General features: G+C 39.6%; 1 protein-coding gene across 1 annotated transcript; it reads right to left on the reverse strand.

Moving 5' to 3' along the window:
- Positions 1 to 229: 229 nt before the first annotated feature.
- On the reverse strand, positions 230 to 473 carry LOC109377324 (trefoil factor 3-like). The gene is given in 2 exon segments (XM_019633632.1): positions 230 to 328; positions 330 to 473. Coding segments are annotated over 2 exon segments (243 nt in total).
- Between the last annotated feature and the right edge of the window lie 10,962 nt (positions 474 to 11,435).

An 11,435-nucleotide genomic window follows, 5' to 3' on the forward strand; every position in this document is an offset into this window, starting at 1 on the left:
ATATATATAAATATATGTTTGTATGCACATATATGTTATTATTTTTTTATTTTTTTATTTTTTTTGCTGAGTATGGATCTTTATTCTTTAAGACGTCAGGTCCTAGAGGCATCAGCTTTCAGAGGAAGTCTTGCCGGGAGCAGGGTGGTAGGAAAGCAGAGATGAGTGGGCAGTATGCCCGAGTGTGGAAGTTCACCTCCCAGGGTGTCCGGGGGCAGCGGGTGTGGCTTCAAAAAGTACATTTTGATTCCTGCAGCGGCTTGAAGCACCAGGGCACCTCGGGGATGCTGGAGTCGAAGCAGCAGCCCCTACTATTGCACTGCTCGGGGGGTGACCTGGGGGTAGCCGCAGTCCACCCTGTCCTTGGCCGGGACGGTGCACTGGTTCTCCGACAGGCCCACGTACTCCCCAGATGAGCTGGTGAAGCCCAAGGCCAGGACCACCGCCAGCAGCCAGAGTGCTCTGGCCTCCATGGTCACGGGCGGGCTCTCATATATGCTATTATTTAAATAGCAGTGCTTGATAATTTCTGAAGTACCTTTACTTTTTTCTCTTTGATTTCTATCTTGTTTCTAAAAACTTTCTATCAGTTTCCAACAGTTTTCTAAAAATTCTCATATCCTTGATATTAGATTATTAGGACTTTAGCAGTTGGTAGAAGTAATTGATAAAGTAAATGAGTCAATCAATGTGGCTTGTTGGTGGCATTGAAAAAATCAATTAGTGCAAAAATAGATGAGAAAGTGTGTTTATTGCTGTCAGAACATACATGAAAAAGTCAGTGGCTCCAGTTAGACTGAAAGTGAGAATATTGGCTCAATCCTTCCAAAAGCAAGGTAAAAGAGTGCACAGATGCAGAGTGGAGTGACTCAACTAGCCAAGCTTCAATTAGTGTAAGGTAAAGAAGCTACGTTTAGGGGAAACCTTGTGAATCTTTGACAGCATCCTTGAACCAGAGCAAAAATTCATACATCACTAGATTGGAGTCTGTGGTGTCTTTAAGCTTCACTGGCAAGAAGGTGGTGATAGCATGTTCTATCATGACACCACTTAATGAGAGTAGAAAACCCAGGTTGGTGTGCCCTCAACAGGAAGAATAATTACCACGTGCATTCAGGTTCTGTTTATGCTTCCGCCATGAATGGAAGTCATTTTCCAGGTTGAATGAAAACAACCTTACCTGTCTTATCCTCACTTTAATTCCAGCCTAGAGTGTGAGCTGGGTATTGACCACACTTGCTCAGCGCTGAGCTCTCCCCTCCCTCACTGGTGATATGACAAAACATCAACAGAAAGTGTTTATGTGTATTTTACATATCACTGAGCTTGAGGTGTGAAATTAAATGGTTTGCTTTAAAAGCCAGAACACTGTTTAAGGAGCGTTGGATGAAGGAACTAACAGCAAACAGGAGGGTGATACACCCTTCTCCTTCCCCTGACAAGGTTTTATCAGTAAGTATTTAAAAGAGGTATTGGCCCAGCTCACAATGGGACTCATTTGCCGTGACCTAGTGTGCAGCAGATTATATTTTCCAAAATTTACACTGCAATATTTTCAATTTTACATGCTCTCCAGAACCTTGCTTTTCTCCATCCGTGACATGTAATTGTTTTCCATTTGAAATTGGAAATAGATTCAAAGGAATAAAGAAAGTAGAGGAAATATTGCCAATATTGATGGGAATACATCATAAAAAGGTGATATAGTCAGTTCTCCTTCCCTGTCCCTGTCTCTCTCTCTCTCTCTCTCTCTCTCTCTCTCTCTCTCTCTCTCCCCCCCCAACCTTGGAAACAAGCCACCATGTTTTGAAGAAGCTCAAATGGCTCATGTGAAGAGATCACCTAAAAAGACCATCAACCCCAAACAACTGGCATTGCTCCCAGACATGTAAGAGAGTGAGTTTTCAGTTGATTGCAGCCCTCTCTTTGTTATGCAGCAACTGATAACTAATACAGATTTCATACACTTTGCTCATTACTTTTCATTTTGGAGGCTTGCCATAGCCAAATTCTACTTGATTTACACTGGGCTTCTGTATGTGACATACACTCCACTTACAATGTGCTTCTCTTCTCCTAAGCAAATAAATACACGTTCTTCATTTTTATTCCCTAATGTAACTCAAAATTTCTCCTATAGGGACTAACACTAATCTTTACTCTGCATAGCCCTATGCATAACGAACTCCTCTATACTATATTTATTTTCATTCGTGTGTTTTGCGTTTCTTTCTCTTTGCTTTTTCCCACAAGGCCAAGTTCTGAATATTCAATTAGACCTATAATGACTGGAATTTGTGGGAGGGGCAGTGTAGAGTGGTGGGTTAAGAGCATTGGTTCAAGGCCCAGACCACCCAGGTCAGGATAGTGGCTCTACCATTTACCAGTGGTATGCCTTTGAATAAGCTACTTAAACTCTGTATCAGAGTCCTACCAGAGAAACACAGCCACCATGATATATAACTATATCTATCTATCTATATCTATATCTATCTACATCTATCTATATCTATATCATCTATATCTATATCATCAGATATATATAGAAGTTAATCTGACAATTAATTTTCTGAACTTGTTGCAACGATGTTGCTAACATTTTTTGATATCAGAGGGATTATTCATTATGAATTTATACCAACTGGACAAACAGTTAACCAAGTTTACTATTTGGAAGTGCTGAAAAGCCCGCATGAAAAAGTTAGACAAAAACTACCTGAACTTTTTGCCAGCGATTCATGGCTCTTGAATCACGACAATGCACCAGCTCACACGGCACTGTCTGTGAGGGAGTTTTTAGCCAGTAAACAAATAACAGTATTGGAGCACCCTCCCTACTCACCTGATCTTGCCCCCAATGACTTCTTTCTTTACCTGAAGATAAAGGAAATATTGAAAGGAAGGCATTTTGATGACATTCAGGACATCAAGGGTAATACGATGACAGCTCTGATGGCCATTCCAGAGGGCTCCAAAATCGCTTTGAAGGGTGGACTAGGCACTGGCATCGGTGCATAGCTTCCCAAGGGGAGTACTTTGAAGGTGACCATAGTGATATTTAGCACTGAGTTATGTAGCACTGTTTTTAGGATGAGTTCTAACTATATGACCTTGTGTATCTATATCTATATCATCATCTGTATCTATCTATAGAGAGAAAAAGAGAGATTTATTCCAAGGAATTACACAAGTGTGTCGTCTGCCTGGGCAAATCCAAAAATCTGTTTTCATGTTATACTAGCTGACAAAACCCCAGCCCTGGTTCACTCGAGCTACCCAGCTTTTTCTACCACATTGGTGCTGGAGTGCTGGAGCAATTTCAGCTGGAGAGTGAGCAATTCATAGGCGACCTCATTCTGTCGCTGGTCTGCTGCCTCTGCCCTTCCTCCCAGTAGCTATTTCAAACCTTATCTATTCCTCTCTGTTCTGCCCTAAGAAGGGGAACCCCTTCTCCTTTCTCAGGCTAGTCCTTGTACCTGTATTTTAAGTCACACCCACGCAGTTTCCTCCTAAAATTCCTCCAAGTTCTTCTTCATCTTTTATTTTCAAGCTTTCCTCTCTACTTGTTCTTAATCTCAACATATACACTTGCTCTCACTCTTCCCTATGTCAATCTTTAGATATTGGGCCTTCCTTTGTCAAACAAACTCCTTGGGAAAATAGTACGTTTTGCTTTCTTTACATCCTCTCTGGCCATTCACTCTTCCATCCCCTGAACTCTGACTTCTTCCTCAACCTTCCCACTGAAACTGCGCTCACAAGGTGGAAGATTTAAACCACTAATCCAAGAGACGGCAAAAAAGCATTGTTAGTGATCTTGTTAAATCCAGGCAGCCCTGGACGCTGTTTATCGCTCTGCTCTGCTGGCACCCCTCTCTTCTCTTGGTTTCCATTGCTTTCTTATAACACCTATCTCCTTTAATAGGCATTGTAATTGCTCGGTCTCCTTTTTGCTCCAGTTAGCAGGACTACATGTATTTCTCTCCTAGCCTCCAATAAAATGTATATGAACCTGAAGGCTTACTTAGTCGAAAAAGGCCAGTTCTGTGTCCAAGTGCCAGGTAAAGAAGGAACTGGAGACTCTGATCTGTCCCTGGGGAGACTCCTTTTTCATCTGCTATGACTTCTGTCACTGCCGCTCAGCATTACTGTGACAAACCTGTGGGATGAGGGGCCTTCAAGTCTCTTCCTTGAGTAGCAACAACAAAAAATGCTGACCAAGTGGAATAAGTGGGCTTGCCTAGAGAGAAAAGGAGCCAGGAGTTTCAAATGGCCACATTTAAAAAATCCTGCCTAACTGGGCATCATTGTATTTCACGTAGAAGTTACTTTTTTAATTACATGAGAGTATAAATATTTCTCAAAAGATAGCCACTTCATAGTGTAAATATATAAAATACATATAATTTTGTATTTTGGGGTATGGTCAGACTAATTCAATTAGTGTTAACTCCCTCGGTTATTATTTATTGGCTCTGTGATTTGGGCAGCTCCTGGCTTATGCAGTGTTATTAGTGTTAAATTTGTGGGCTGTCACTTTAGGGTAAAATTTTGTAATCCACCATCTGCTATGAAAATATATGAGATGGGTTTTAGGGATGTCAAACTATCAAGTGTAGAGCAGAGAAAGCTAAGGGGCTGTATAATAATCGCCTCAACTGGCTGATGGGTAGCTAGCTATAAAGAAAACGCAATCAATGAAAGGGCATGTGAATGCCTTGAGGTGAATAGAGTGAGTCAGTTGTTTTCCTGAAGATTGAACAAGAAGAACTACACTTAAATCACAATAGAAGGGAGGACTCCAGCTTCATCTTTGTTGTTCTTCATTTCTACCTGAACAAACAACTGCAGAAATAGCTGACATTTATATCAGGCTTATTATATAGACAGACACTACTCTGAATGCTTTATATCTATTAACTTTTTAATTCTCACAACAATTCTATGAGGGAGGAATTTTACTCTCCTCGTTTCTTATTTCATGTGCTCTATGAAATACAGAGAAATGAATTATTTTTTTTCCCAAAGTCACACAGCTAATAGTGGCAAAGCTATCATTTTAATTTAAACTCTGAGTTCATCATTGCCATAAAGGCTGGACAAAGCTCTATGGCTCCATTTCTCCAACATCAGTGGCCAGAGAAGCTTTTATTTTTATTGTAATATTCTTTTATATTGCTTTCTCTTTTGCCACAAGACAAGGACAAAAAGGGCAAGGGATGGGTACTGTTGAACAAACCAGTGCTTCTCCCTGGGATACCTACTCTATGCCCAAAAGACAACAAGACTAAGAGTCAGTGATGCCACTTCAGGGGCATGAACGAGGTGAGGGAGGAAGTGGACGTGGCTGGCAAAGGAGCTGGGGGAGGGGCAGGCAAGAGGATTGGAGGGTTCCGAGGGCTTATGCAGTTCTGAATCAGTGGTATTTGGGGTATCTATAATTCTTTCAAAAGAAAGGTGCACACTGGCCTCTATTCCACTTTAGATCATTGGAAGCTGCTAAAACAGAAATTACTGTGCATGCTCAGCAGATGTGGGTAAAAAAATCTTCTGGCAGCCTTTTATTGGCTATGGATAATAGCCAATATTATCCATATCCAAGGAGTATTGCTGATACTCCTTGCAGAGGCTGAGGTACTTTGATATTTGTGTTGTTGAGGTTATAAAAATAAAGAAGTGGAAAAATTGTATCAATGAATCAACAAGGGCACTTCCTAATTATTGAATATGTTTTCATTCTTAAGAGCACAACTTTTCTTTTTTTTTTGAATGACATGATTTTTCTTCCTCAAGTCCAAAGGGTTTTCTTTTTTGTCTTTTTGCTCTTTTGGATTGAGATTCCACAGGACTATAGATCTTGTAACATGTAAATTAACAAGGAATCTATTTTCTTATTTCAATAAGTCTCAACAGCCTCTGTTTGAATACTTCCTGTGACAAGAAACTCACTACTCACAAGGCAGCTTATTCTACTTATAAAAATACAACTCAAAGTATCAGAAAATGTTTTCATGATATGTAAGTACACAATATTCCTCAGTGTTTGTGGTTAAGTAAATGTCTTTCTGTCAGAGGTGTAGTCAGGATGTTGAGAAGGCCTTCTTTATTTTCTAGAAAAATAGAGAATGTTCTACCTCCTTTCTTATTATTTTCCTCATTTTTAACTACCAGTTTAAAGGACTCCTCACCTCCTCCATCTATCCCTACACCCAGTGGTTGGCCCCATGGTTGCTTAAACGCTTCTATTCCTCCTCCATGCTCACCTGAAACTGAGACCTGAATCTCAGGACATGCTTTAATGCAGTCATGTACCCAATGACACTGCCACATCAAACTCTGGCTTTAGAGCAACTCTTCCTGTAGAATGTTTAGACTAGCAAACATCTATGGTTATATTTCCTAATTTTCTATTTGGGACAGCTTTGTTGTTGTTTTTAAATTGAGGTAACATTGGCTATTAGCATTATGTAAGTTTCAGGTGTACAAAAAACAAACTCATAGATACAGACAACAGGTTGGTGGTTACTAGAGGGAAAGGGGTGTGGGGGAGGGTGAAATGGGTAAAGGGGTTCAAATATATGGAGGCAACTTTTAATTTTTCAGACTTCTAGCACAAAGAGTAGGTTTGTTTCAGAAATCCCATTAAGAAACAGTAAACAAGAAAACTTAACCTTTTAATTGTAATACTGACATAAACAAGTTAAAATTGTAATAAAACAAGGGCTCTCTCTCTTAAAAACATAAAATAGCCACATTAAGTTTCCCAGTGTAGCTAGCTCTAAGACAATAGACACTACTTAACACTCATCTGGGGAAAAGGGCTAGAGAAGTAATTACTGGAAGTTGATTGTTTATTATTGGATTTGAAAGTCATCCAAGATGTTAGAATTGTTTTAGAAAGGAAAGTTATGATATCCCCAGATACCACAAGATAATATTTGTTACAAATTGTACTGGAAGAATATATGTGGGAAGGAAACCAACATTTTTAGCAGTTTTCCTTCAAGAATGAGAGTGTAACAGATTTGCATTTGAAAGAGTGAAGTGATGTGTTTTCCTTCTCTTTAAATGACAATGTCCTGGGGCTTTCTACTTAATGAACCGGTGGTGGGTTTCAGCTCTTCAGAGGAAGGACAGAATGCTATTTATTGCACAGATACATTTAGGGCTCTTGTAAAAGCAGGCTCCTGAGCGGCAAGGTGTGTTGAGAGAGAAAGGGATTCTACATTTTCAAACTCCTTAAAGATTGATGCTCTGAAATTTATATTATATTTGGGATTACAAAAAGTGGGAGAATACAAGCCGTGATATAAAAAGCTGCCGTTTGTGCAGGAAAGAATAGGCGATCTCCAGGGGTAGGTGGAGAAGAGAAAAGTAAGAGGATGTGGTTAGATCTATTACTTATTCCTCCCTGTTTCAGGCCAAGCCTGGGGTGAGGGGCACTAGAAACAGCCAGATGAGGTTCTGGTATATGAGAGAAAGAGGGACTTTCTCCTCATTTCCATGAGCACAGGCTGAGATTTCAGGTCCCCTCAGAGAAGGAGAACAACAAACAAGGTGTATCCCAGGGGACAGGTTAGAATGATTGAGGGGCTCTCGCAGGAGAGTAAGAGTTGGCGCCTCTTCTATCCAACCAAGGCCAAGTTCAGTCACCATGGAGGGACCAGCCCAAGGAACTGATCGGGAGAGAGAAAAGACTGCAAGTTTCCCCTCCTGTGGGTTTCAGTAGCAGATACCAGAAAAAGGTCCAGTGTCCAGGCAAGATGAGAAACAGCCTCACAGAGGTCAGGGAGGACCAGGAGCACAGTGCAGGACCCAGCCTCAGAACCCCAGACCCCAGGATCCTTTTCTCCTCACCTCCACACTCAGGTACCTTCTGACAGGGGAGACAATCTGAATGACTGAGCAGTTACTGGAAGTAAAATGAAACCCACATAGACTTTAAAAAAAAGAGAGCCTAAATTACCTTTAATTGGCAAGTTTAATTGACAAGTTTAATTCTCCTTTTGCTTCAAGCCCTTACAGAGAGAGAGCGCCTCAGCTCAAGATGAGGCCTTCTTTATTGCTTTAAAAAATAGAGAATGTTCTACCTTATTATTTTCCTCATCTGACAGTATTGTAGAAAAGCTGATTGCTCCACACACACGTATACAAAAAACAAAACAGCAACGACAACAAAACTCTAGAAGTATTTATTAATCTTATTTGGTCCAAGCACTAGCTTCCATTGAGTAAATTCTAGTTCCAAAAATAATTTTGTATTTTCTATGATCACATCTGCATGATGGACCATGGCAAGGACATCACTATATTCTCTCCAAACCCTGTTTCATTTTCTCTGGGACACACAGTTAAAATAACATCACAGGCTCCCCAATAGTAAAGTGGTCTCATATGACTATATTCTTGTCAACGAAATGTAGATGGAGGGCTATATGCTACTCCCAGGCCTGGCCTCTAGAACCCATTATGCAGTCCATGTTGGTCCTTCCCTCACCCGTCAGCTACAGTCTGAAAATCTAGGTGAGGGCCTCTGGCTGGGAGAGCCATTAGATGGAATATGCCTGGGTCCCTGAATGATTGTGTGGAACAGAGCCCTAACCTTCACCTGTCAAGAACTGTGAAGGGTCTAGGATTTTACCCTACTCACAAGATAGCAAGTTAACCTATTACTGTTTCACAGATCTCAACAGAAGACACAAAACTCCTGAGCCAGAAACAAAGGACTTTACTATTCGTGGCAAAAGCAATAGCTAGAGCTTCGTATTGGTTTGTATCTATTCTCTCTTTTTCTCCCAAATTCTGTTCAGGCATTATAGGACACATGAGAGATGTGTATACATGCAGTGGCTACATTACAGAGGAACACTGACCTTGGGGAATTCACACTTTTATAGAAAGCAGAAGCAAGCCTGCACTTTGCCCATGGGGAAGATATTACCTCAACTTTCAAGGTTGTTGACAGCAAATATAACCCAGAGAATGGCCCTGGTAAAGAATGGCCAGGGTCTTGACATGACTAGCTAAAACTTGCAATGATGATTCTCTCTACCTTTCGCCTGCAGAACAAGCCATTTGCATACCTTTACAATAATAGAGACAGATTCATACATTCCCACTGCGCCCTCCCCTTTGTCCTATTTTAGAACAAATTGCACAATGTAGCCTGAAAACAAAGAAAATTGGTCTACTAGGAGATAAAAACACAACTTTGACCTCATTATTGGAACATTAATAGCATTTTCTCCTCAAAAGAGCAAGTCTGTCACAGATTCCATGTGTCCCTGCCACTGTAACAAGTACGTTATTAATCAATTTTCTGTTTTCACAGGGTTCCGTGCAGGCTGCACTATATGACTGACTCACACCGAGTTATATTTCTGTTCAAATATAAAGGCACTATATATATATATATATATATATTTGTTTGTTTGTTTGTTTGTTTTGTTTTGTTTTGTTTTCCCCCCTCCGGGAATTGGTCATCCTGGGATTTTATACTATATAAAAATAGGAGTTTTCTATTTGAGCTTCTTGATGACTTAATTTATGACTATTCAACCAACTTCAATGACCGCTGTCTTTGTCTGCTGTGGCAAAACTAGTGACTGTGTGTATGTCATATGGATGGATGCTATTTCCTGAAGTGATTTGTTGATGTTTCCCCAGCAGAATTATGTTGTCTATTAAGTCTTCCGCCACTATGTGGTATAATTATGACTTGTGAAACTTGCGTCTTGTGGCACAAAATCCATCACATGGCAGACAATGCAGATGGACATTCTATGAGATGAGCCAAGATTTTGAACACAAAGGCTTCCTCAGCCAGCTCGGAGCAGATATATGAAGAGCCCTTGCTGCCTGGAATTTGTTATCCTTCCCCATTCATTGTCCATGAACAGACAGCAGCAACTAGAATTTGACTGTGACTGAAGCTAAAGCTTCAGTTAGCAATAGTGCGAGTCTAGCCCAAACCTACATCATCATCATCCGGATGTTGACTTCACACTTCAGTATTTGCCAGTACCTCTGTTTTCTTGTTCTTCCTTCACAGCTCTTTTCCTTTACTCTGTTCTCCCTTATATCTCTTCCCTGACCTGATACATCACCATTTTCTTTTTTTCGTGTCTTTTTCCCTCAGACGTAATACATGCTTATGATAGAAACATTCAAACATTAGAAAAGTATTATAAAGCAAAAGTCTGATATCATGTAAAATAAGTAAACATTGCTAATAGATTCTTTTGTTTCCATGGATAAATTTTCTATGCATATTACAGTGTAAGTAATACACATATATCTTTGTTTTATAAAAAGGGAATCATACTCTACAAACTATTTTTGGTTTCTTTTCTACTTAAAATATGTTTCAACATCATTTCAAATCAGTACATATAATCTCAAATAAGGGATAGTTACTGTTATGAACAAGAAGTCATGAGATAAGAAAGCTCCAGGGGTCCACTCAGCTATCATTGGCAATGTGGCTTTCTCCTCCTGGTTACAAAATGGCTGTAGTAGTAGCATAAATCATATTCTGACATACCAAAGCACAGTATTAGAAGGACTGTCTTCTCTTGCTTAATTAAGAATGAAGAAACTTTTCCCAGAAGACCTCTGGAAAGTTTCTCCTCATACATGATTGGCCAGATCACACTAAATGCCAACATCTAACCCAATTACTGGCCAAGTGAATGGAGCCACAGTGATTGCCTAAGACCAATTATGATGTAGCCCAGGAATGACATGGAAGAGAGCATTCTTTCAGTCACAAAGAAGGAGGTGGACATAATTGGAGTTCTATCAATAAGGAAGAATGGAGAAATGGTGGTTGTGTGAGCAGCTATGTCAGTTATATTCTCTTTACTCTTCATTTTTCAGAACTGTGCCTGATATACTTAGACATTTATTCTGCCATCTAAATTTGAGAATCTGTCATATTCTTTCAAAGTCCACTTGAATTTTGATTGGAACCACAAAGAATTTCTAGATTATTTTTCTTTGTGTGTGTCTGTGTGTGGGGAAAAAATATCTTTACAATCTTATGTTTTTTTAGCCACAAACATGGACATCTCTCCATTTATTAAGTTCCTCTTTTAAGTCCTTAATAGAGTTTAAAATTGTTCTTCATAAAATTCTATATGTTCTTTGTTAGATTAGTTTCTAGAAATTTTATAGTTTCATTGCTATTGTTCAGGGTATCATATTTCTTAATATGCTTTCTAGTTGGTTGTTTCTGTTGTAGAGGAATGTTGTTGATTTTTTATTTGTTGTTGTATTGAGCAAACCTACTAAACTTCCTTATTTTAATAAGATTCTCTATGCCAATATTGGTTATTTTGTCTCTTTCTTTCCAATTCTCATGCCTGTTATTCCTTTTACTTGTCTCATTATGTTGGTCAGGACTTCTAATACTGTTTTAAAGAATAGATTCAATA

The sequence above is a fragment of the Hipposideros armiger genome, unplaced genomic scaffold, assembly GCF_001890085.2.
Source record: "Hipposideros armiger isolate ML-2016 unplaced genomic scaffold, ASM189008v1 scaffold_1363, whole genome shotgun sequence".
In the NCBI taxonomy this organism is placed as follows: domain Eukaryota; kingdom Metazoa; phylum Chordata; class Mammalia; order Chiroptera; family Hipposideridae; genus Hipposideros; species Hipposideros armiger.